Source organism: Zootoca vivipara, chromosome 3 (genome assembly GCF_963506605.1).
Source record: "Zootoca vivipara chromosome 3, rZooViv1.1, whole genome shotgun sequence".
In the NCBI taxonomy this organism is placed as follows: domain Eukaryota; kingdom Metazoa; phylum Chordata; class Lepidosauria; order Squamata; family Lacertidae; genus Zootoca; species Zootoca vivipara.
This window is the reverse complement of record NC_083278.1, coordinates 67,828,935-67,856,783: the sequence shown is the minus strand read 5'-3', so window position 1 is coordinate 67,856,783 and position 27,849 is coordinate 67,828,935. Positions and strand designations below refer to the sequence as shown.

The window sequence follows — 27,849 nt, the reverse complement described above, 5'->3', positions numbered from 1 at the left end:
ATATACCGGGAAAGGTCTCCTACCCTTTCTCAACATCTAATCAAACATAACTGTGTTATTTTGTAAGATCTTGAATTCAAGGTTATGTTTGAACGTTTTGAGTAGAAAGAGAGGCCTATGGCACCAAGAGAATGTTTAACTTGCTTTGACTATCTAGTTTGCTTAATGCTTGTCTAAATCTGAGCTGAGTCAATAAAACTTTGTCCATTGAGTGGCAGACCTTTCAGCACACAACCTGCCTTTCCCAAAATGAAGTCTTGCAAACATATATTTGTGTTGCTTTTATTTCTCTTCTCAGGTAAGGTTGCTTTTACATTGCTTTTTTAATGATGCAGAGAATGTGGACAAGGTTTTCAGAAATAGTTTGTAATCTTCAAACCAGCTTAAATTGGATTTATCCTCTAGACTTGAAATAGGCTGAGCCCATGTACGTGTTTGAAATGTAGTATCCTTATATGTTTAATGCTGATACCTAAATATTTTTTCAAATATATTCTATAAAGACAATGGATTTTCTAAATGCTTTGCAATCTCAAGAACTATGGAACTAAAAGGATTGGCTCAGGGATTCTGTGAACACATTTAATGTAAACTATTTTTTTTTTATGCTGATGTTTTTATGCTGAAATTTTCCAAACACCACGTGTTTGCAAACTATGACCCATATAGGAATACTTAATTATGTAGGTACAAAGATATAGATTAGTCTGTCCTATTAAACATTCATTGTGCCATGCTGTATTTTGACTTGGTCCTTTTATTATATGAATATCCTCCATTCCCCTTTTATAAATATATTCTGTTCTTAATATGACTAACCTCCATTCTGCCTTTAGCTCAGGGAAGATTAGTTATGTTTCTCCAGACTGTCCCACCCAGGCAACTTGCAGAGCAAGTATGCTTAGGTTCAGCCACAGAATTGTTTCCTATCTCATCAGACCATTCTCTTGCTAGAGTAATGTTAGTGTAATAGGCAAAAACTACACATGGTGATAAGCTGCACACATTTCGTGTTGTTTCAGGGATGCTTTCGACTGTTCCCCAAAGGGGAGACAGTAGCTTCATAGGAAGGAAACCTGAACTATTTATTTTGGGTATGAGACCTGGAGCCTCTAACTCAAGGGTAGTCAATGTGTGCCCTCTAAATGCTGTTGGACACCATTCCTGTCATCCTTGAACATTGGATTTGCTAGATGGGGCTAATGGCAACTGGAGTCCAACACCTTCTGGCTACCCCAGCTCTAAATGAAGTAACTCAGCAGCCATCTTAACTACAAGGTGTTTCTTCTTCCCATAATCCACTTGGAGGCAGAATGTGCAAAACTAACTTTCTGGACTATATAAGTAGAGAACGCTCATAACCATGAAGTCCATGGTTCATTAAGGGCATCCCAGATCATGGTCCCAAGACACATGATGCAACAATTTCAGAAGATCTGGGTTTTCTCATCACTTGTATACCCCCCTGAGCTCCATTTATGGAAGAAAGGTTATAAATATTAATCATAAAATAATACCTTTCTAGGTGTGGCACTTTAGTTTGGTCCACTAGTTTGTCGTTGGAGGTCATCTCATTCACAATGCATGGTTTGTTCATATGTATTTTGCTGCAAGACAATGCATAGATAAGGGACATGCCTGCTGTGTGCATTTGTCTTGCAACACCTGTGCAGTGGTCACTGTTTTCCTCACATGCATCTCTTGCCTTGGCTTGGTGAAAGCTAGGAAGGAGGGTGCAGCAGAGCAACCAGAAAGCAGGGAGACAAGTGGGGAGAAAGCAAAAGAGAATGCTTCCTATTTTGATGGTTGTAAGCAATGCTTTATTTGAAGTGTATGCCTTGTGACGTTTTAGAAAAATATTTCTAATTATCTAATTATTCTAATTATTTCTAATATCGTTCTAATGACACTTAAAAGGTCAGTGTAGATCCAGCCAAAGAGCTGCAACCACACAACACTCTTTAAGATTTGGTCACAGTGGCCTTGATGCAAAGGCCATCTCAGGCAATGGAGAAATTTCACTGGACTTTGGAAGTGGTTCTATAAATCTGTCCACAAAAACGACTACCATGTCTCCTTCAATTATTGGCCTTGACTCAACAAATATTGCATATCTATAAGAGCTGCCGGATAGCACTCAGTCTAATGATCACAGTCTAAGGCTGCAATCTTCACTGGTCTACTCAGAAGTAAGCACTATTGAATTCAATATGGCTTACTCCCAGGTGAATAGGATTAGGGTTGCCAGTATGATTCAGAGCAACCCTTCTTACCCTTTTATTGGACATCTATAATCTCACACAAGCAAGTGTGCACCTCAGCTACTAATACAGTCGGTTCCTCCTTTTGTTTCAAAGCTCCAAACCACAAAGTATACCATTATACAGAGGAAACTGTTTATGCATTCAGTAGCCAGACACCACTCACTGTCAACTTTCTCACTGCTGAGCTGAACAGGGCAACAAAGCATTTTCAGTAGATTAAGTTTTTAATCTGCAGTTGTCTGGATGTTAGAAGATTACTTCTCCAAAACAAAGAAATAATTTTAAAAAGATTAATAAAGTGTTAGACTATATGCTAAGATTTTACTGGTGGGTTGGGTCTGCACTCAGTACTTGCACTGAACAAATTGGACTTTGTTTTCCCTGGTCATTTCCCCTCATCACTGGATTTTGGAGCATCTATTTAAAGCCCAGATAACATAGTTATTATGGTCAATGTGCAGGCATTCCCTCCTCTGATTCTCTCCCATTTTGGTTATTGCTGCAGAAAAATCAAATGACACATTCATAGTGGTAAAATAAGCTAAAGAAAGCAATAGATGATTTTACTGCCTTTTTCAAGAGGCCAATCACCTGCAGCCTGCCTTCCTTTCCCTCGTGCTAATGCAGAATCCCTTTAGAAAGGCAAAATGGGTGACCTGAAGTCATTATGCAGCAAGTTTCTCCACCCAAAATGTCAGTCAATGAACTGGAGTGGGAATGAGGGCACTCACAGTGCTATGATCATATGACATCATGAGACACTGACATGACATCATGAGAAGCTCACACAATAAAGAGGCATTCTTCATAATGGCAAAATCCAAAGAAGTAGCATCATGAACAACATCTCAGACAGGGTGACCACGTCCTATTTTACAGAAGACAGTGCTTTACTTAAATAGTTGTCAGAGCCCTTTGTTGAAAGGAGTCCTCTATTTGAATGGCTGTGCAGTCCTAGTCTGGTTGAATGCAACTAGACAGTGGACTAAGTGGTCATCTGGTCACCCTACTATTGTGAGATATACTGCACTGTTATTTAAATTATAGTGATTATATCTAAATTTGCACCCACACATACGTGCACGCCCATGCATATTAGCGTACGTAAATGTGTCCTCTTTTTTAGTGGTGTTTAATTGGCCATCCTAATGTTGTGATGGCACATGACAACCCTAACATGTGCCTCAACACATCAAAATTGCCCAGATAAGTCACCTTTTCCCAATAATTTTGTTATTGTTTTTATTAGCTGCCGCATTTTCACCTTATAATCTTGCCTCTTTGCTCATTTTCTTTTAGTTCGAGGAGATCTGCTTGATGAAAACTATGTAAGAACAGATGGCGCATGGATACTCGGTCAACAAAGCCAGGTCTATAGGACCCTTGATATAGAAGGATGCGCACAGAAATGTGAAGCTGAAACAACATTTACTTGCAGGTAACCCTGACACTGTTACATCCTGTCAAGGATGCCCAAACGTTCTAATGATCAATTCTGACCTCAAATGTTTTGTATCCATTAAGACTGGGGTAGCCATGTGTTCTACCTAAAGAGGACATTTCTCTCTTTGAAGGGTTCTCAAATCTGGCTTAAATGTGAAGAGCTATCAGAAGAGAGAGCAGGGGTCTTGAAGTTGGTCCTCAATGGTCAGCGCAGGGATAACCAATGTGGTGTCCTCTCGATGTTGTTGGACTACAACTCCCATCAGCCCCACTCGGGGGGGGGGAATGTCCGGGGATGATGGGAATTGTTCAGCCTTGATTTCCACACATTGGTTTTTTTGGGCCAAGGTTCAGATGACACAATGTGGCTTGTTTGCCAGGAGCACAGCGGTGGAGGAGTGAAGTGTCTGTTGTTTCAGCATGCTGCCTGTTCATATGAAGCCATATTTTATTTTAACCATAGTTAATGGGACGTGTGAATCAGGCTGATCACATTTCACACTAACAGCCTTGATGTAACTTCTGCCTCGATGTAATTTCGTACGGATGACTTTCAAAGAGTGAATTCAAAACAATCGAAGATGGATAGAATAATTTTCTTGGAATTAATAACTCACATTGCATTTGCGCCCCATTCACATCTTGCTGTTTCAACAGGTCTTTTATATTTGCTGTCAAAGATCAGCAATGCATTACACTGGGCGACAACACCAAAACAACAGTTGTGTTCAGAAGGGCAGATGTAATTCTCTTTGAAAAAAGAAGTAAGTATATACAGCTTTTGGATATCAAGGCCTCGACTAGAGCCAGGGCCTTTTTGGCCATGGCCCCAGCCTGGTGGAACGTTCTCCCACAAGAGACCAGGGCCCTTCGGGATTTGACATCTTTCTGCAGGGCCTGCAAGATGGAGCTGTTCTGCCAGGCCTGTGGGCAGGATGCAGTTTGACTTACTTTCCTTTGTATAAAACAAGCCCGAAGGAGGCCCCCAACCCGCTCACAGGTCCTTGTGTGATCAGTGGAAACAGTTGGTCCTGGCAAGTATTAACCACTCTCAATTCCAACCTGATAATTGCCACCTGCCCAGATTTTAACTTGTCTGAATTAATTTAAAGATCTATTTTAATTAATTGATGTCTGTTTTTATGCATATTGTGTTGTTTTTATGATGTTAGCCTCTCTAAGCCCGGCCTCGGCTGGGGAGGGCGGGATAAAAATATTATTATTATTATTATTATTATTATTATTATTATTAGCTCTCTAGCACTTTATGCAATGTCATGTCTTCCCAATATCTTACACGATTGACAGCCGAGGCCATTTGAAATATATTTGTTGGGTGTATTTGTCAAAGAAACATTTCCCTGAAGAGAAAAGAATTCCAAGGTCACCCATGTGCTACTGCCATCCTTTGTCACATATGACCTTAGCCTCAGTTTGGGGGACGACGACTGGTTATTTAAGGAAATGAAAATATAGCTGCTAATATTGTTTAAGGGATGTGTGGGTAATCTTTGGCCCTTCAGATATTGCCAAACTATAACTCCCATCATTTCTGGCCATTGCCCATCCTTGCTACGGTTGATGGGAGTTGTGGCTCAGCAACATCTGGAGGGACAGTGGTTTTGTGTGCCTCATGTAAAGGCTATTCTTTATTACTTGGAATAATTTCCTGAAGAACTGAGTGGCCTAAAATAATTGAAAATGGCTTGCGTTAAGCCAGAGAGGGACCGCTGAAAACTCCAGAAATTAATGCAGCCTTGGAACATGCCTTCCTTGTAGCCTTCCCCATCCTGGTGCCTTCCAGATGTTTTGGGCTATAACTCCCATCATCACTGATCATTGACTGGGGCAGATAGGAGTTACACTGCAACAACATCTGGAGTGCAACAGGTTGGAGAAAGCCGTCTATATGCCATGCAGCTTAGTGGTGGGAGTTAATTGGGAAAACTAGATCACTCCACTCCAGGAAGGCCGCTCTTACGTTCTTAGTCCAAAATTCGCTAAACAAGTATGCTCATGTTCCCATCAGCAGTTGAGAAATAGGTCATGTCAGCCAAGATCTTGACATTTCACGGACACTTAAAGACTGCTCCCAAAGGCTGCACTGGGATTTCTTCAAGGGTGGAGAGGAAACAGCCAGCGAGGGAACAGATGTCTCCTGTAGGAGGATATTTGGCAATGACGTCCTCATTTCTTTCTCTGCCATAGTGCTGGGCTAATACACAGGAGATCTTCCAATGCAGCCTTTGATGTGGCGTTGGCAATAGATATCCCAAGAAAATGAAATCCCCCTTTCCTGTATGCAATTGTTTGCCTATCTCTAAGTGTACATGCTAGATTATAGATTGTGAAGGTCTTTAAAGATCTTCATTTGTCTCTTTGGTTTTTCCAAATCTGTGATGCAAAGACATTGCCACTGTCTGTATTGCATTTCTCTCACATGAAACACCATTCCTTTTTCTGACCCTCCTCCACAAATACTAAAAGTAGACAGAGTTTGCTATAATTGCTCCCCATGCACAGAGGTTTGTGCCAGCTGTCGCAATGATGTGACTTCATTGATGTACTTAATTGAAAACAACTAAAACAACTTTTTTAGAGTGGGGTGTTTCTTATAAACTGGGTATTTTATTTATTCCCTTTCCCAGTATGGTTGGCATTTAATTAGCTATAGTTAGCATAATCAACAGATTGTTTCACATGCACTTTTTAAATGCAGGGTTAACTTCTGTTGAAGCAAATTGAGAAACTCTTCACTTGCACCTTTTAATATGAGACTAACTTCAGTTGAATCAATTTTGGAAAAGTGTTCCTGTCTGCTGCACTAATTAGCATCTGGCAGACTGTTGGCAGCACTGGAAAAATTATAGTTGTTTGGCAATTTCATTCCACCCTATTAACATGCTGCAGAGTCTTGCTGCAGTAACTGCAGGGAAGATCTCTCACATCCCCGTGTGAATGGGCTTTTCCCAGGTCATGCGTTGACTTCCAAAAGGGACTCTTAGCTAGGGGTAGTTTACATGAGTAGAATGTGTCCTTTTATTTAAAATGCATCTCTGGGTTATTTGTGGGACATAGGAATTTGTTCATTTCCCCCCTCCAAATTATATTCCCCCCCCATGGTCTGAGGGACAGTGGACTGGCCCACAGCTAGAAAAGGTTGCTGACTCCTGCTCTTAGCCATTAATTTATTTCCCTATGAAGAGAGCTCTCCCCACCTGGACACCCCCATATACTACAATGCTACACAGCCACCAACAGTGGCTTGCTAGTTTCTTTTGATGTTTCCACACTTTGGGGGCACTTCCAGACCGGCAGTTTATTTGCAAAATATTTAGTTCTTATCCCACACTTTCCTCATGGAATCATTCTGACATTTTCTAGCCACAAGCAGTCAGGTAAGAAAACAGACGAAACATTGCAACAGAAAGTGGGGAATGGCAACCACTAGCTGACAATGGACCCCTCAAAAAAAAATTAAAACAATTGTGTGTGCATTCAGGATTATTTGTGCTCATGATGGCATTGGGGCTGTTATACGTGAGACAGATTCCAATACGGTTTGCACCTGCAAAAGTTTCAGGGCAGGCAAACTGCTTTATTTCCAGTTGGTGCATGCCTCGAAATAAAAAAATACCACAAATGTTCCGGGGGAAGGAGAAGTTGTCCTGCTTTTGTTACAGCACAAGCATGCCCCTGGAGAAGGCGATAATGTGGTAACACTGAAGAAGCACCACAGAACAAGTAATAAAGCCAAAATATGTGTGTCTGGTCCAGCATTAATCCACCACTGACACACTATTATTGTGTTAAAGACATGTTGTGGAATACACCTGCAAGAAAAACACGACCCTGAAGGGGCCCTTTATCATATAAGCTCCACACAAACCTATCAGGATGAACATTGCAGTCTGGAAACTTTTTGGGTAGATAGACTTAGGCATTAAACATAGAGCTGCTATAAGGGCATCATGATATCCTACATTTCCTCATCCAGCAAGCAGTATCCAATATGATTATTATTATTTATTATTATTATTATTATTATTATTATTATTATTATTATTATTATTATTACGGTCAAAGACCAGTTCAGCAGTATCCAATGATGAAGAGTGGAGGGTGGGAGGAGGCACAATGCCATGACATGGGGTAAGCATTACTACTTATTGCGGGAGAAAGAAACTCAGCACAGCGCACTAATGCTTCTTCTGGTTCACAAACAAAATGTTGTCTCTCTTTGCTTGATCTGTCTATCCCATCCACCTGCAATTACTGTACATAGGGAACTTGAAGTGCGAACCAGGCTGCCACCATTGCCTGTAACTTACTTCAGCTGCCACAATCGTAGGATTGTTTCTAGCTTGGTCCACATTTCCATTCTTTGCATTAGCAGCACTGATTTGTGTGCAGAAAGGAATGTTTTGTGTGAACCGGCCTTTCCTGGATAGTGGCTTAAGTGTGCAGTTAGAAGGAGGGTCTGTGTAGCACCACCTGGATTGCACAGCATTTTGTACAGTATTGTTCATTTCAGTAAATGGAAAGTCAGAACATTAGGTTGGGGTGCATAAATAAATTGTGTGTGTGTGTGTGTGTTCATTAATACTGAGTGGTGGTGCTGTGTAGTAGCCGTAGCAATAATAATGATAAATAATAATAGTAAGCATTGTCTTTCAGTGTATCTACTTGAATGCAAAAAAGGAACTGGACAAGACTACAGAGGAACTGAATCTAAAACTCAGAATGGAGTTGCATGCCAGAGATGGGCAGCCCCCATTCCTCATGTACCCAGGTATGATCTGTTCCCATCTGAGAATGAGCTGCTTCCCACTTCTCTGAAATATGAAGGGCACATTTCGGTAAAAGTTAGTTGTGCCTAACAAACTTCAATTATCTGCTTAATTACTTGTGGGTAGGCCCCAGTGAAGTCTGTGGAACCTACTTCTGTGTAAAGATGCACAGGATTGGGTTGTGAGTCCCCTTGATTAAAGCCCAATCTTTCGTGTGATCATTTAGGATTAAGTCCCACTGAGTTATTGGCACTTATTCCCAAGGAAGTGGGCACAAGACTGCAGCTTAAAGTTGACCACCTTCTCATAGAAACACTGGTGTACTCTTATGCTAATAATCTTCTTTTTACAGCTATTCATGCAAAACAGTATAAAAGAATTGCACTTTGAACATTATCAAAACAAAATATTGAAGGTTGTCAAACTAAGTACTTATCTGAGCAGATCCATTAAAAGTAATACGGTGGAACCTCGGTTTATGAACACCTCGGTTTACGAATTTTCGGTTTACGAATGCCGCAGACCCATCTGGAACGGATTAATTCACTTTCCATTACTTTCAATGGGAAAGTTCACTTCAGTTTATGAACAGACTTCCGGAACCAATTACACCCATGCTTCGGGTTAAGTACGCTTCAGGTTGAGTACTCCGCGGACCCGTCTGGAACAGATTAATCCACTTTCCATTACTTTCAATGGGAAGGTTTGCTTCAGTTTATGAACGCTTCAGTTTATGAACAGACTTCCGGAACCAATTGTGTTCATAAACCAAGGTACCACTGTAGACTTAAGTAATGTCCATTCATTTCAATGGGTTGCAGTAGTAGTAATAAATAAATAAATAAATAAATAAATAAATAAATAAATATACCCTGCCCATCTGGCTGGGTTGCCCCAGCCACTCTGGGTAGCTTCCAACACTTATAAAAATATAATGAAATGTCAAACATTATAAACTTCCCAATGCAGGGTTGCCTTCAGATGTCTTCTAAAAGTTGTGTAGTTCTTTATCTCCTTGACGTCCGATGGGAGGGTGTTGTAGTGCTAAGGAGAGCATTTAATCTGCGCAAGCATTTCTGTTTGTCTCTCTCCTCTTTATGCACATGTTGTTCGGGGGGGGGGGAATCTCTTGAACTTCCAGAACAGATTTGGGGGTGGAGGGAGTGTTCGGTTGCTTAGTGGGAATCTTTACGCTGGTTTCTGCTAGCATAATGGGTTCATTCAAAATGAAACAATGGTCTCTGAGTATGACTAAGGTAGAACACAACCCTCAGTAATTACACATAGTCTTTAAAGACATTTCTTTTGCTGCTTCTCTCTCTCTCACTCTCTTGTGCAACAAACATGCCTTTTAAGGATTTTTTACTCTTAACCCGCTGCAATTCAAGCCATGAGCCAGATGATTGGCCAAGAAGATAGAATTTATGTACTTCCTGACTGCGATGGCAGTACAGTCATACCTCGGTTTAAGTACACTTCGGTTTGAGTACTTTCAGTTTAAGTACTCCGCGGACCCGTCTCGAACGGAATAATCCACTTTCCATTACTTTCAATGGGAAATTTTGCGTCAGGTTAAGTACAGACTTCCGGGACCAATTGTGTACTTAAACTGAGGTACCACTGTAATAGGTGACAAAAGGATTCATCAGAGCCTGCATTGTTCTGCAGTGACAATAAGTTATAGCTCTTACGGGGAAGCAATCCATGCTAAATTACTAACCTAACGTTTAGATAGGATAGGCAAATAGCTATTCATTTCTCAGTGCTTCGTTACTGTTTGCTTTGGATTCCTCCTGAAAATATTTGCTGTACGAATAAAGAAACTTTAGTTGTGCAGGACACCGAAAGAGCAACAGTTTTGTATAAACTCATGGACGCAAATGCAGTTGATTCAGACCAGAGCTAGTTGTTACAGAGGATGGTTAGCTGTCGCTGAAAGGAGCTGCAACACCATGTCTCCCTTCTGCTCCAGTAATAGCTGCTGCTATAAGACATATGGCATTGCCATATTATTGTCACATCCCTGCCTCTGTGTGTAGCAGACAATGGTGTTGAATGGGGAGATATCCTATAAAAGGGATGTCTAGCTTCCAAGAGACTGCGATCTACTCCCACTAAAAAAAAGAAAAGAAAAGGCAGTGATCCCATTGATCCCTAACCCATTGTCAAGCTTTTGTTTAGGGAGAAAGACCCAAGGTTGTTGAGTTTAGGGAGAAAGACCCAAGGTTGGGAGCCACCAAATTGGCTCCCAAACGATTCAAACCCGGAAGTGAGTGTTCCAACTTTCAAACAAGGTTGGAAGCCGAGCGCCTGGCACGGCTTCCGCAGCTTCCGATTGGCTGCAGGAACAGAAGCCGCGCTTTGGTTTCCAAATGTCTTGTAAGTCATATGGACTTCCGGAACGGATTCCGTTCAACTTACAAGTTACGACTGTATTCTTTATCTCTGTTTTCTTCTTTCTTTCTAGGTACTCGCCTACCACTAACCCTGATAGTGGATTAGAAAAAAATTACTGTAGAAATCCTGATAATGATGAGAAAGGTCCCTGGTGCTACACAACGGATCCTTCAACAAGATTTGACTATTGCAACATCCAAGAATGTGAAGGTGGGGTTGAGCGCACCAGAACTTAAATTTTACAAGGCAATTTTAAATGCAGCATATACTCAAGTATTGTTCTTTTTAATGATGAAGAAACCTAGTTTTCACATGTACATGGCCACGTTATTCATAATATCAAAATACAAATATAGTAGCAGGGCCTTTATAGAAGCATTATTCTTCTGATTAATTCTTACTAGTGTAAGCTGCTGTTGGGTTGTTTGGTAATCATTCGTAAGTGAACAGAGGAGTTCCCCAAGATTTGATTTTAAGACACAGAAAACTGGATTACAGAAAAAAAATCCATCTTGGCAATAATTAGTCTACATTAATCCAATTTTGATGAAGCATCATTATGTTTTTATTCTATAATACCCACTCTGGGATCATTTGGCAAAGAAGGGTAAACTGAAAAACAGTATCGCGCACGCACACGCGCACGCGCACACACCAGCAATTCCATTAGCCCAACAAACATTGTACACATGCTCTTAAAATCATGTTTATAATAATACATAAGAGAGTATAATTTAAAACTTCAGGAAGACAATATGAACAAATTACTTACTACCTTAGATTTTGAAGGGCAAGTAGCTTAGCTCTGACACCTTCAAGGAACCAGCGCTGATATAACCTGAGCTCTAAACTTCCTAGTGGCTTTAACAGCCTTATAATATAAAACCAGAACTTGATCACTAAGTCCTATTATTGTGTACAGTAAGCGGGAGCAGAAGACCTAACATTCCACCATTCCTACTGCCTGTAAGACAAGAAGACAAAGCTGCATGACTCAAAGAGAATCATTTATCCTTACAGAGCAATGCATGTACTGCAGCGGGGAAAACTACCAAGGCAGGGTCTCCCAAACTGAATCTGGGCTTGAATGCCAGGATTGGGCTTCTCAGGAACCTCATGCTCATGGATATATTCCTTCAAAGTAAGTCACAAGTCAAAAAAAGTAAGTCACAAGTCAATTACCAATGGTGTGTGGAACAGAATGGGGGATAAAAGGATAACATGTTGAGTTATATGAAGGCTTCAGGCAGAAACCATTTATTTTGATGATTAATGTAATGCTCAATCCCAGAGTTTCTAAACAGTGTACAGTAGGCATAGAGCATGGAGTCCGTCACTGATAACATCAGAAAAACTCGGGGGTAGAAGGCATCAGGCAATCCTAAAGGTATCCTGGACTCAAGTTGCTACAAGCTTTGTAAATTAATACATGAGCCTTGATCTTGGCCTTTCAGAGTTATGTGCTGCTGCTAACCTGCCCCCACCCACAGTCTCAGTGCAGTATTCTGCTCCAGCTGGAGCTTCTGGATTAACCCCACATAGGGTAGAATGCAATAACCACGACTGTACTATAGTTTTAGTTCTTCTGCCCATTCAAATGAATGGAATCTGTGTGAGATGTCTCTGGGTATATATAGGATATAGGAACTTCATGTGTGGGAACTACAGAGCTCAACATGTAAAATATATGCTTGATTCCGAAGTCTTTGGCACATTGCTTTGCAGCTCAGTGGCAGAGCACATGAACTGCATGTACAAAGTCATGGGTTCAAGGAAGCGGGGGGTGGGAAGGATGCCTGCCTGACACCCTGACAAAACGTTGCAATTCATAGAATCATAGAGCTGGAAGAGAGACCCTGAGGATCATCTCGTCTAACCCCCTGCAATGCAGGAAGATGCCACTGTCCATTGAACCTGCAACCTTGGCATGATTAGCACCACGCTCTAACCAACTGAGCTGTTGGGGTCAAGAGAAGGCAATGCTGAGACAGAGGGACATGTAGTCTGACCTGGCAGAGGGCAGTTTCCTGCCCCCGCCCCAGGAAACATAATAACCCGTGCAGTGGTCAATAGGCAGAAGCCTCAACTTTCCCATGTAATGTTCAGTTTTCCAGAAAAGAATCTGAAGTCAAACTTCTGCCGTAATCCTGATGGTGAGCCTCGCCCTTGGTGTTTCACCACCAGCCCGACTAAACGCTGGGAATTTTGTAACATTCCTCGGTGCAGTAAGTATTTGGATGGCCAATTCCAGGTTTGATGTGATGATATAGCAATATGTTCGTTTTTCTTTGGCAGCGGTGGGGATCCAACATTCAAGTAGAAGAAACTTTGATATCACAAAGTGTATGGTAGCTTTTTGGCAACCTCAAACATTCCACAGAATGGAACGAATATTCCATTTAAGGAAGTAGTAAATTGGATTGCTGCCTCTTAGGTGTTCTGAAGATGCTGGCTTCATTTGCTTTCTCTTTTCTGATATAGTGACACCCCCACCAACCTCTGGCCCAGGGCGCCAGTGCCTTGCGGGAAGAGGAGAAGACTACCGGGGTAACGTAGCCGTCACAGCATCGGGGACAACATGCCAGGCCTGGGCAGCCCAAGAGCCTCACAAGCATGCCAGAACGCCAGAGAACTACCCTTGCAAGTATGTTAAACTATAGATCCAATATTGTTATCTCAGTCTTTGAGACTAGAAATGCATTGCAGTAAGCTTGTCATCTCTCTGATTTCCTAAAAATAAGTGCAAAGTCGTTCCAACATCAGTTGCCTTCATGCATTTTCTGTTTTAGGAATTTAGAAAATAACTATTGTAGAAACCCTGATGGAGAGAACATGCCCTGGTGCTACACCTCTGATCCGCAAAAACGATGGGAATACTGCAATATTGATAGCTGTGATGGTGCACCAGTAGCTACTGGTAAGAGAGGCTGCATTTGTGCATCTGCAGTAGATGTGACCAGAACAAGCCATTTTGATATTTAAAAAAACCCCAAGAGCTCAGGTGACAAATCTGGCTATGATATCTGGGTTTAATTTTAAGAAGAGGCGACAAGCAGATGCAGAGTAAGTTCAACCCTTTGGGTAGTTCATTATGCTGATTTTTATCTGTTGCATCTGTTGTTCCTATCTGCATGAGGAATGGGCTGAGTCAGAATTGTATATTAATTGAATAAATTCCTTCTGCTCTTGGGATTGGCTTGCTTCCCAGGCAAAATTCCTATTGAATTCATAGGAACTTTTTTTCTGAACACATGTGTTTAGAATATCTGCTTTGATCTGTACTGTAAAGCAAAGCAAATCCACAAGAAATAAATTAGGATTGGGCTGTCAATCTGAATGATATATTGCAGGGGTCAGCAAACTTTTTCAGCAGGGGGCCGGTCCACCGTCCCTCAGACCTTGTGGGGGGCCGGACTATATTTTGGAGAAAAATATGAATGAATTCCTATGCCCCACAAATAACCCAGAGATGCACTTTAAATAAAAGGACACATTCTACTCATGTAATAACACCATGCAGGCCCCACAAATAACACAGAGATACATTTAAATAAAAGGACACATGCTACTCATGTAAAAACATGCTGATTCCCGGACCATCCAAGGGCTGGATTGAGAAGGCGATTGGGCCGCATCCGGCCCCCGGGCCTTAGTTTGGGGACCCCTGATATATTGCAATATAAAGCTATTAATCTGCAACAATATGGCTATTGATCATTGACAAAAGATCCAGATGCTCTTAAGTCACCATTTCTTTTCACTTTGCCTTGCTTTCTTGTAGCCTTTCTTGTAGCTTCAGTGAGCCTATATCATTCTATCATCGGGATGCAGAATCAAAGGCCCTCTAGCATACCTTGTAGGTGCCCTGGAAAAAAACAGGACATCCTGGGGTTTTTCACGAGATCTCTGTGGACATGTTGGCTACCAGTGTCTCATGTGCTCTCCTGATGTCTCGCCCCAGGAAAAGCACGGGTGGGGGGGGCGGGCAAAAATATGCTTATTTCTGTGGCAATCTTGTTTTAATTTAGCTGCAGCTCCTTCTGTTGCTGAGCAAACTGAACTTGTTGATGACTGCTATCAAGGCAGAGGCACAAGTTACCGGGGTACAATGGCCTTGACCATCTCTGGAAAGAAATGCCAAGCATGGAGCTCTATGACACCTCATGTTCACACTAAAACCCCAGAAGCCCTCCCAAATGCGTATGTTTGCCTCAACTTTCCTCAGACATTGTGACATTTTTGTGTGTCTAGCAAATCATGTAAAATGGCCCTACATATAGGTAATGTTAAACAAGATTCTTTGGGTGAGTGCCCCACCTTTTGTTTACACTCCAGTGATCTCTTCAAACTCGTCTTGGAGTTTGAAAACTAGGGTTCTGGATTTGTTTCACTCTGTGCCAAACATGTGAAATTTCATGTGAAATCAAGAACAAACCTTGCCTTTACAATGTGGTTTGTTTGGAATGAAACAAACTGCAACCCCCAATTTTGGATATTGTGCTAGGCCAGGAATTGTACTTGCTGTTCCTGCTCGTATTCAAACTGCTAGGTTGGCTGGCAGGAGCAGGGACCGAGCAACGGGAGCTCACCCCGTTGCGGGGATTCGAACTGCCGACCTTCTGATTGGCAAGCCCTAGGCTCTGTGGTTTAACCCACAGCGCCACCCGCGTCCCTAAGATAGTTGATATCCTATTCAAATATTTTTTTGAAAAATTCACACATGTTGGATATATTTTGTTAAAAGTAGTACAATTTCTCTGTTGGGGCAAGGTCTATGGTTACAAGTGATATCATTAGTTTAGGAAAAGAAAGACCTTTGGATCACACCAAAGGCCCATCTTGTCCAATATTCTGTTCCTAGAAATGGCCAACTAGATGGTTTCTGGAAGTCCATAAGAAGAGTATAAAGCATCAGTCACCTCAGTTGTATAATTATTTTATTTGTTTAAAAACCACATCCTGCCTAAGGCATCTTGCAACAAATTAAAAGAAATCAATCAAATAATCAATTACAAAACCAGCTTAACACATACAGCAGAAACCCAGAAACCTTGCAATGCAGCAACAATTCAGACCCCCCCCCAACATGTTCAAGCAGTTATAAAAGGTAAAGGTAAAAGGACCCCTGACCATTAGGTCCAGTCGTGACCGACTCTGGGGTTGCGCGCTCATCTCGCATTATTGGCCGAGGGAGCCGGCGTATAGCTTCCAGGTCATGTGGCCAGCATGACAAAGCCGCTTCTGGCAAACCAGAGCAGCACATGGAAACGCCGTTTACCTTCCCGCTGTAGCGGTTCCTATTTATCTACTTGCATTTTGACGTGCTTTCGAACTGCTAGGTTGGCAGGAGCTGGGACCAAGCAACGGGAGCTCACCCCGTCACAGGGATTCAAACCGCCGACCTTCTGATCAGCAAGCCCTAGGCTCAGTGGTTTAACCACAGCTTTTAAAGAAGCCTTTAAAAAGAGGTTGAAGGTATTTACTGTAAGCCAGGGGTGGGGAGCCTGTGGCCCTTCAATTATTGATGGCCTACAACTCCCATCATCCCTGATCATTGAGCCTTCTAGTCCAATAGTATTTGGAGGGTCACAGCTCCCCCCAAAACTACTGTATTGGTTTGTGTAGCTCAGAAATGCACTATTATAATGAGCAACCAGGCACATTACCCTGGGAGCAAGACATCAATGAATCAAATGATAGAATCCTAAGCATCCTAACCTATTATATTCAAACTGTTTTAAATGTTATTCCCACCCTGGATATTATATAGAGTTTTGTATCTACATTTATAGGGACCTGAGGAGAAACTACTGCAGAAACCCAGACAACGATACGGCTCCCTGGTGTTATACTACTGATCCCAGTACAAGATGGGAGCCCTGTAATCTACAAAAGTGTCCTGATCCTGTACAACAACAACAACAGCCACAGCCCACATTGTCACCCAACCTTGGTATGACTGCTTCCCCCAGTGCAGACCATCAGGCCAGAGTCACCTTTATATAGAAGCGATATGGAATTCAGTGCAGTAAAGATTAAATAATTTATTTTGCAGCTGCTTTAAGTTACTATAGGAATGCAATACAGTGGTACCTTGGTTTTCGAGCGTCTCAGAAGCCGAACGTTTTGGTTTTTGAATGCCAAAACCCCAAAGTAATTGCTTCTGTTTCCGAACGCACCTCAGAAGTTGAACGGTTTCCGCTGCGTCCCCCCCCCCATTTTCTCCATTGACTTTGTAGGCCGCCCTTTGCGCCTCAGTTGTCGAACGTTTCGGAAGTTGAACAGTCTTCTGGATTATGTTTGACAACTGAGGTATCACTGTAGAGAAAGGTGCCTCTAGGTTTGATCTTTTTTTCAGTTCACTAGGTTAACATTCTCTCTGTTACATTTTAGACCACATTTGTAGTCCGTTAAATTCTATAGGGTTGGGGGGGGAATATAGGATATATTATATTTTCCTATGCTGTTTTGGACTTCATTCTAAAAAATTAGTTCCATTCTGCAAGCAAATTGGCAGTGAAGCATTTGTATAGATGTTATCGGAAGACCACAATTTAGGCTTCAATTATCGCTTCTACACAGATGATCTCCAGGTCTTTAAGGAAATTGTAGTGATCAGTAGTTCTAAGTTACCACTCTTTGTTTCCTGAGGCCTTAAGCCAAATAAGCCAAATATATGGTAGCCACATGTAATCAGAGAGATTTGAGGTACTGGTTTCAAACCAAGGTTTGACCCAAATAGCTACATGAAAGCAAAGGATATATATTTCATTGATAATACTGAAACAGCAGCATAGCATGAACCCTGTTACCAAAGATACAGAAAATACAGGAAACCCCCCCCACACAAAAGAACAAAGACTAACTTAGCCAGGACTAGAATACTTTACCAACACTCTTGGTCCCCCAAAAGATATGTTGCTGAAGGTGTCAGTCGGGAGAGTACAGACTTAAAGGATAGATAAAAAAAGGCCTGAGGGGAAGCAAATGTAACTGAGAGGTAGATGATTTGTATCTTCTTGTCTAGTAACAAGTGTCTCTCTCCTCAACCAATCAAAAGGCTTCATAGCTGTAACTATCCAAAACCCTGTGTCTGGTGATGCTCCCAATGACAGCATTGCTGAAAAATGTTATTCCAATTAGCAAACTGGCCATGTAAGTCCTTGAGACACTGGCATGGGATAACACAGGTGCAGTAAATCTTAGGCCTGCCAGCAATTAACTGAGAGAGAAAAAACTGCTTTCTCACAATCCCAGATCTTCCTGAGAAGGCGAGGCTTTCTTGCCGAACCAACGTCTTACACTTTATCTGGAACCAAAGTCTAAACACAGGACAGAAACAAAGTCCCCACCACACAGAAAGAGCTACAATTCCCAGGTTTCCTGGGCAAAGGGGGAACCTGTTAAAACCTGTAGTGCAAATATGACCTGTGTAAGAAAACCACCCAACCATCCATTTTTATCTCCCTTTAAAGACTGTAGGACGAGTTATGGTAAAGATTATCGTGGAAAGATTGCCGTGACAGCAAGTGGCAAGACTTGCCAAGAGTGGCGTTTGCAGACACCTCATAAGCACGATTTTTTCACACCACAGACTCACCCCCGTTCAGGTCTGGAAAAAAATGTAAGTAGCATTATGTAGTAGGTAGGATGTGTTGTGAAATGTAAAGAAACAGAAAATGTAAAGAAACAGAAAAGATGAGGCTTAAGCAGGATTGACCTTATGGTAAATGTCCCCAAGCCTCCTGATTTTTTTTGTCCCCTTCCATATGCTTCTTTTTTATTCCCCTCTAATTATTCCCCCTTTATTTGCTCATTCTTTTGCTAAATGTCTATCATGTTTAGCTACATTTTTAAAATGTTGTAGTGGTTTGAGTTGTAGTGTTGAGGCTAGGATGGACCTGGGAGACCAGGGTTCAAATCCCAGCACAGCCATGCAGCTCACTGGGTCAGTTATTGTCTCTCAGCCTCTCAAGGTTGATGTGAAGGTAAATGGGGTGGGAGAGAATTATGCACAGCACTTTGAGCTACTTGGATGAAAGGTGGAATACAAATGTACCAAATGAATAATGTTATTTTATCACATGAACTTTTTCTTTTAAAACAAGTTTGAAACAAGGTATTGAAATTGGTTTCTAGAGAGCCAGTTTTATGTTTGCACCAAATCCAAGTAGCTTCTCTACTGTAAACATAGTTATGTTCTTACAGCTTCTATGGAACTATGGAATTTTTCATTTGGGTTGCATTTTGAAATTAGTAAAGGACATAAGCCATAGCTGCCAAGTTTTCCCTTTTCTCGTGAGGAAGCCTATTCAGCATAAGGGAAAATCCCTTTAAAAAAGGGATAACTTGGCAGCTATGGCATAAGCCCTAGCCGCAGGCTGAATGAGGTTGTCACACCCACAGACAAACAAAGATTGCAGATTATGTAGTTCTGTTTTTGTTGCTTTCCCCATAGTATTGCAGAAATCCAGATGGTGATATTAATGGCCCTTGGTGCTATACCACAGACCCAAGCAAAACATGGGACTACTGTGATGTCCCAATGTGCCGTAAGTATGCTTGTAAAGACTTGTCAGCTTTGTTATATTTCGTTTTAAGTGTTTAAACCAGGCATCCCCAAACTGTGGCCCTCCAGATGTTTTGGCCTACAACTCCCATGATCCCTAGCTAACAGGACCAGTGGTCAGGGATGATGGGAATTGTAGTCCAAAACATCTGGAGGGCCGAAGTTTGGGGGTGCCTGGTTTAAACATTTCTATTTCAATGTTGTTTTAGGCTGGAACTAGGCCTGCTGCAGGAAATGGCAGGCTCATTTTGATTTTGCTCACCTGTCCCCATAATGTGTTGTTCTGGTAGCACATAACATGATCTCATCATGGCATGGTGCCATTTATTCTGACTCTGTTCTTGAAAGCTGCCAGTGTTGGGGAACATCTGATATAATAATTTCATGTCCTACATGTCTATCACTAGACATTAGTGGAAAAGAATGATGAATCTGACATGGGGTTGCTGTTTTTTATTGCAATCCTAAATACATTTTACTGGGAGTAAGTCCCATTTAATTCAGCCTATTGCTGTTGACCATCTCTTCTTAGTCAATAGTTTTTCATCTGCTAAAAAACCAATTTCTCTAAACAACCAATTTCTTTAAAAAGAGAAGACTGGATTTCTGCACAAGATAGCAGTCCTTGCTGTTGTTGAAATGAATTACCTCCATTCCTTTCAAGCTGTTCCACAGCTAGTCGCTAGGCAATTTAGGCTTCATTGGATTTTCCTTAACCTTAGCAATGAGCTGAAGGTTTAGGGTTGGTATAGGAACTAGAACTGGATTGTGTTCAACAGGGAATTTGTGGGAGAGTAATGATTTTCAGAGTTGCATACAAACGTTTCTCATTGTGGTGTCCAAGTGCGAGACAGGGCTCGTGAACCTTTCATAGCTGTGTAATGGAAGGCATTTCTCATGAAAACTACACCTGGTGAAATTTCCTCTTCTATGCAACTATTGAAGGTGCAGGAGGTCCACTTTTGCATCTGACCACTGGGTTTCCCAAATTAGGAAGACCTGTTGAGGTGTTTATAATCCTAACATTCCACTATATTTCACATTTCCTCTGTGTCTCTTTCATTTATTCTCCAGCTGCTGAGGAATATGAATGTGGAAAAGCCAAATATAAACCAATCCTTTGCTTTGGACGGATTGTTGGTGGATGTGTTTCAAATCCCCATTCTTGGCCCTGGCAGATTAGTCTTCGAGTAAGGTATTAAAACCCACAATCCATTCTGCTACACCAATGGTGGGGAACATTTGACCCTCCAGATGTTGCTGAACTACGACTCCCATAATTCATGACAATTGGCCATGATGATTTGCATGATGGGAGCTGGGACCCAGAAACAAATGTTCCCCACCCCTGGGCTACATAATGTCCCTCAAGTGTTTGTGTTAGCGAGGAAGTGGGAAAGATGCGTTGGTGCAAGGAAAAAATTGGTATAAAGAGGATAATTCCTGGATGCCAGGATCAAAGCTTGGGGCAAGTACTCTTTGGTCAGAGAACCCCAGAGGAGATTTAAAACCACAAAATATGCAGCATTATAAAATAGGAAATATAAGCTGTTGGACCTTTAAAATAGCCCCTTGTAAGTTCCAAAAATCCCCTCTTCCCCCAGCATAGGAAAAGACCACACATTTGGCAAGTTAAAAATTGGTTTACTTACAAATTCTTTAAAGATCTGGTTCATGTTCTTTTCCATACAGCATTCATAAATGGTTGCACAGTCATTTAAACTTAGTTTGGTTCCGAAGTGGTGAAAGTTCCTAAATTATTAGTATTGGAACTCAGGAATGGCTGAAGAGAGCCATGCAGTTTGAGCTGGAGCAACCAGCTCAGAACCTCTTCACACATTGAGCTTCTTAGGTAGACTGAGAACAAAAGCTTGATTATCTAGTTCCTCTCAAGGTGAAAGGAAATGGGCAGCACAGCTTACTCTATGGTATTAACCCTTCATGCATTAATTAGACTTAACCAACCTCATATAACCAACATGCTTATCTGACAGTATATACATGTGCTTGGGGAAAGTAAGTTTGAAGTGAAGGTTTCAATGGAAAAGCTTCAGACTTTTCCTAAAATCCCTTCAACATTTCAAGGAAACCACATGGACAAAGGTTATTGAAATCATTAAAACCAACAATCTTTTATAACTCAAACTCATTGATTTCAATGGGTCTACTCCAAAGATGGTTCAGTTGGCATCACTTATACTCATCAATTTTATCAATAAGATCGCTGTGGGGGAGAGAGTACATGTTCACACATCAGAAAAAAATTCTGTGTTATGTTGAAGCAAAGCTGGAGAACCTCTGACCCTCCAGATGTTGTTGGATTCCATTCACCTCAGCCAGGATCGCCAGTGGTTCGGGTGATGGAAGCTGTAATCCAGCAACATCTGGAAGGCCACAGATTTCTCACTCTTGAGTTAAAGGCAGTATTGTTTGCCTTTGGGGAAAATTGGGATACACCCACCCACCCCTGTTATTTATATTGCTCCCTTTAAAGATTTCCCCCGTCTGAAGACTTTCTAATAAAATATAAGCAATCAAACAAAAATAATACAATGTATGCAGTAAAATAACGACAGTAATAGGATCTGAAACAGCAAGTGGTAGAACAGATAAAAACAAATCATCAGGGGGAAAACTCATAGTTAAAATGCCTGGGAGCAGCAGGAATACAACTAATCTACCGTTCCTTCTTTTTCAGGTCCTTTGATATGCATTTCTGTGGAGGCACCTTGATAGCTCCACAGTGGGTTCTGACAGCCACCCACTGCTTAGATAAGTAAGCCATTTCAAACAGTTGTCGCTACTTTCTCCGAGCAGACAAGCAGCTCCATGGGTCTGCCATGTTGCAATGGACTCTCTTTGGACACATTTACTGCTCCATGTTTATTTTTTCTTAGAGGCATTTATACACCCCAAAGCATGCGGATACTATTGACTCATACAAGGCAGCTTCTTACATTCCCCTTTTATAAATGATTAGTAATCATTACCTGGTGGCCAATTGTGTTGTAGAAGAAGAGAATCAATCACTGGTTCCTAGTTGCTAGGATTGTTATACAGTATCCTGCTGTTCCCTGTTTCTCACTAGTGAGAAGTTTTGCTTCTAGTATCTTAATCTATCTGTAGCTGGGCAAGACCAACTTACGACTTTTGCACCTGTCCATAAGCTGCCATCTTGCTGTAGTTTCACTCCCTGTGGTGTGAGGTGGTGCCAAATGCAAAACTGTATGGTGGGTTGGATTGAAACTGGAGGCATAGTATATGCTTCAGTTGCCCAATCTCTAACTTTCAAAGAATTCTGCCCTCTTCAGCCATAGTGAGCAGACCTGCGCCTTGGTTATTTGGAGATGCCATTACATAATGAATCTTCCTCTTGCAGATCGTCAAGACCTTCATTTTACAAAGTGACACTCGGGGCACACACAGAGAGAGCTACTGAGCCATCTGTACAAGAGCGAGATGTTGAAAAAATGTTCAAAGGACCAAATAGGGCAGACATTGCCTTGCTGAAACTAAGCAGGTATCCCTTTGTGTTATCATTTTAATAGTCATTTTATTGACCAGTTCATATGATGTGATAGCTATTGAAATGGTTGTGTGAAGTGCCTCCCACAGTGGTTGGGGAGGGTCAAATCACAGTATGTAGCAGGGAGAAATTTAGCTCACACAGATGTAAGAGGTTTGGCATAGGCCTTGGGCATATGAAAAGGGTTTTTTTATTTAATGTATTTATTGGGGAAAATATACACTGAAAAAATTGGGCACATTTTCACGAGCACTTCGTATTTTTTAAAATCACAAACTGATGCAAAAATGTGAACTAAAGAGTGGAAAAATGAGAAACTGAGACAAACCAAGATTACAGATTTGCCCATCCCTAGATCACCAGACCATGCTTTTAAAAAAAGTATTATGTTAACTTGATTGAAATCACTAACAGCGGAGAATTCTTGTTTTAGTCAAATTGCTTTGCATATGGAATAATATCCACCTAGTTCTGTGTTTTAAGCAACCACCTGTTGAAGCAATAATGATCTGTCTGCAGTGTATCCTTGTGTTATGTACACATTTAGGACTAATGGCCCTAATTGCAGATTTTCTTTTAGCAGTGGCATGCTGCAATGAATGTGAATTGACATCTGTTCTAGCATATCTGGGGCTTCAGCTGCATGAAGAAATAATGTGTGGTCAAAGTGTTCTAATATAACAACGAAGGGTAAAATCAGTCATGATATTTAAACAGCAGCTATCACGGTGTGATCTTTGCTTTGCAACTTGCCCTATTCAAATAAATACCTGCAAGATAATTGCTGGACTCATGCAACGTTCCTATGCTTTAGGTGGATTGACTGCCTAAAAAGCAGTAGATGTGCCTTTCCAAAATGGAAAGGGAGGTTCCAAATAAGATCAGTTGTTCTAAAAACATCGCGTCCGTCACTATAAGAGCTTAACCCTTTTTGCTCAGGAGCAGTACTTCCTTCCAAGTAAACATGTGTAGGACCAGGATGCAAGTAAGGCTTATAGGGAAAGCATTTGAATATTTCTTTGTTAGTTCCAACTTCCATCAGTTTTGCTTGCCTGAGACTGGGAAAAGTCGTGCATTGATAAGGACACACACATTTGGGAACAATAGACTTCTAGAAATGCATTCCTTAAAAAAAAAAAAAGAAGTTGCCTGAAGGTTCACAACCCAGCTGGTAGCAACCAGGGTAAATGGAATGATGAAAAAGAACAATGTCAAACCTCTTGGAAATGTTTGTTTCAGCCCTGCCGTGATCAACGATAAGGTCATTCCGGCATGTTTGCCTCCAGCCAATTCAATGGTAGCAGGTGGAGCAGAATGTTATGTTACTGGATGGGGTGAAACAAAAGGTGAGTAAATTGTGAGCAGCTAAGTATCCAAAGTAGCTAAGGTTGTGTTGTCTTCCCTCCGTATTCCATTAGATTATTCTAATCTCCATCCTTTTGATTTTTGTCTTTCTTACACATGGATAGGGTCGCCATATTTCGAATAGTGAAAAGTTGTTGAGCTTTTTTTTTGCAAAATCTACCTCCCCCCAACAAAACCAAAAAACATTTTTGAGCTACTTTTTATGAAATTTGCCCTGTGTCCATATTTTTCTGGACATTTCAGTGATTTCTGCCCAGATGCTTTTTACGAGGACCAAATACTGGCTATGTCCAGTATTGAAAGCCTGCCAACTTGGCAATTCTCCTACCACTACTGGGACATAAAAAGAGAAAATTAGAAAGCAGCGGAGGGAAGTCGGGGGGGGGAGGGGGATTTTGTATTAGGGACTTTCTATGTATGAAATTGTTGTTGAAATGTAATTTTTGGTACTATGTATTTTTAAAATTTAATTTAAAAGAGAGAGAGAGAGAGAAAATTAAAGGCTACCACCCATCATTACAGCCTGTCACCAACCCTGCCAATGTTTATATCACTATTTAATGTCTGTTTATTTTCTTCCTTTCTCCCTTACTCACAAAGGAACTGGTGGAGAAAGCATCCTTAAAGAAACTGGCTTCCCTGTAATTGAAAATAAAGTGTGCAACCGGCCTGAATTTCTGAACAACAAGGTCAGAACCACCGAACTCTGTGCTGGGAATATTGATGGTGGCACTGACAGTTGCCAGGTAAGAGAGTCTAGTGATGGAAATACTTGGCAATAATAATAATAACAATTTATTATTTATATCCCACCCATCTGGCTGGGTTTCCCCAGCCACTCTGGGTGGCTCCCAACAAAATATTAAAAATGTGATAAAACATCGAACATAAAAACTTCACTAAACAGGGCTGCCTTCAGATGTCTTCTAAAAGTCAGATAGTTGTTTATTTCCTTGACATCTGATGGGAGGGCATTCCACAGGGCAGGCGCCACAACTGAGAAAGCCCTCTGCCTGGTTCCCTGTAACTTCGCTTCTTGCAGTGAGGGAACTGCCAGAAGGCCCTTGAAGTTGGACCTCAGTGTCCGGGCTGAACGATGGGGGTGGAGACACTCCTTCAGGTATACAATACACCAGAAACAATGGACATTCGGGTACTGCTTGGTGTAAGCCTTGGGTGCTCAACATTCTAAACCCTCACTATGGCCCCATCCGCAAAATACATTTAAAGTTGTATTATGCCACTTTAAACAGTCGTGGGTTCCCCCAATGAATCCTGGGAACTGTAGTTTGTTATGTCTTTGTGGGAAGGAGTCGGGGGTTATTGGTTTTAGGTTTTTTTTGTTCTTGTTTTTATCTTGTTTATGTTGTGTGCTGCCCTGAGATCTACAAATAAAGGGTGGAATAATAATAATAATAATAATAATAATAATAATAATAATTGCTGAGAGTTGCTAGGAGACCCCGGTTCCCCTTACAGATCTGCAATTCCCAGTGATTCCTGGGAAGAGGGGGTTGATGGTTACACTCTTGGAATTGTAGCTCTAGGGGTCTCCTGACATTTGCTGTTATGGAGAACAACCCTGCCTGCCCCACCCCTCTGAACTGCAATAAAGAATTGACCTATGACCTAATGACCTAGTGATATTGTAGTTTTGTATGCTAACCTTCCTTTCTAGAGCACTGCATTCACTGGCTATGCTGTGGTTCTGTAAAGGTAAAGGTAAAGGGACCCCTGACCATTAGGTCCAGTTGTGACAGACTCTGGGGTTGCGGCGCTCATCTCGCATTATTGGCTGAGGGAGCCGGCGTACAGCTTCCAGGTCATGTGGCCAGCATGACTAAGCCGCTTCTGGCAAACCAGAGAAGCACACGGAAATGCCGTTTACATTCCCACTGTAGCGATACCTATTTATCTACTTGCACTTTGACATGCTTTTGAACTGCCAGGTTGGCAGGAGGCTGTGGTTCTGTAATGGTTGCCATATTTGGAGCAGGGAAGGAATTTGCCTGCAAACAGATTAGCCCCGTTTTCAGGTTTTGTCTTCCCCATAGCAATAGTCACAACTTTGGTGGATAAGGCATTGGGGTGGAATCCTTTAGTCTAACATCAGGCAGGAGGTGAAATGGTGCCTCACCCCCACCTCAGAAAAGGTGTGTTCACAGGGTACCTCGTGAGAGGGGTCTGGTTGGAAGTCTCTGTCCCAAAGCCAAGGCTGATGGGCCATAGAGCTTCCTTCAACGGTTTTGGGGGGGGGCATCCATGTAGATCTTCATCTTGCAATGCAATTAATCCAGGGGTCAGCAAACCTTTTCAGCAGGGGCCCGGTCCACTGTCCCTCATACCTTGTGGGGGGCTGGACTATATTATGGGGGGGGGAATGATGGAAGAGCACCACGAGCCCCGGTGGCTGCTTACCTGTGTCTTGTGAGTGGCAGGGGCTTGCGACGGCGGGACAATAAACGGCGTGTGAAAGGGCTCTGGAGAAGGGCTGCTTTCAATGGCGGCCACTCAAGAGGGGTGCTCAGCCAACCACGACTTCTGTGTCTTGCGAGCGATAGGGGCTGGCAGCAGGAGGACGATGAGTGGCACACGAAAGGGCTACGGAGAGGGGCTGCTTAAAATGGTGGCCGCTCGAGCGCCACTGCTGCTGGCACCAATGAAGCCCAGCCCCCTTCCTCCTCTATGCAGGGCGGGGAGAAGCCAGGAGGAGGGAGGGAGGAGGCGCTGGCGCCACCGCCATGTAAAGAAGAGGGAGATGGAAATAACTAGTGTGCTGGCGATCCACGTGGCAATTCCCGGACTGTCTGCGGACCAGATCCAGAAGGCAGTTGGGCCTGATTCAGCCCGTGGGCCTTTGCTTGTTGACCCATGCATTAATCCCATGAGTGACTCTGTCATGCCTCAGCCCTCCACCAGGAGACTGAGAGGGATATACAACCCAATACCTAAGCCAAATCCTACTTCATTCTGGAATCATTAAAGTTATGGCCAATTTTAAAATCCCAGTTTGTTCACCTTTCTTAGGTTAGGCCTTGCTCCCTTGGGAGGGGTTGCTGCGAGTGGGTCTGCATATATGAATGATCTTGTGTGGGCACAGTCTCAGGCAAAATGTGTCCAGTGAGATCTGTTTATTACATGGTTATGTTTATTTCTGCTCTGTTTGTTTGTTCATTTCCCCTTTTTATTTGTAGGGTGATAGTGGAGGGCCTCTGGTCTGTGCAGAACAAGGAAGATATATCCTTCATGGAGTCACCTCCTGGGGTCTTGGCTGTGCGCAGCCCATGAAGCCTGGTGTTTATGTTCGAGTTTCCCAGTTTGTTTCATGGATTGAAAAAACAATGCGTGAAAACTGAGTTGTTTCACTCTTGTTGAAAGAAGCACATACATATACAGATGTATTACACACACACAGGATTCCGGGTGCAATGTTGTAAAATAAATTACACGATTGTAAAAATGACCGACTGGCTGGCTGACTTTCATTACAACACG

At 42.0% G+C, this 27,849-nt stretch overlaps 1 protein-coding gene across 1 annotated transcript; it reads left to right on the top strand.

Annotated features, from left to right (window-relative positions):
- Window positions 1-147: 147 nt before the first annotated feature.
- Window positions 148-27,818, top strand: PLG (plasminogen). The gene is made up of 19 exons (XM_035108609.1): window positions 148-298; window positions 3,564-3,702; window positions 4,365-4,471; window positions 8,385-8,499; window positions 10,965-11,104; window positions 11,915-12,035; window positions 13,001-13,119; window positions 13,376-13,538; window positions 13,684-13,811; window positions 14,923-15,094; window positions 16,687-16,847; window positions 18,370-18,518; window positions 19,353-19,446; window positions 20,538-20,658; window positions 22,162-22,239; window positions 22,843-22,983; window positions 24,229-24,335; window positions 24,955-25,100; window positions 27,549-27,818. The coding sequence occupies exons 1-19, from the start codon at window positions 250-252 to the stop codon at window positions 27,708-27,710; spliced, it is 2,412 nt and encodes an 803-aa protein (XP_034964500.1). The 5' UTR covers window positions 148-249; the 3' UTR covers window positions 27,711-27,818.
- Window positions 27,819-27,849: the final 31 nt, after the last annotated feature.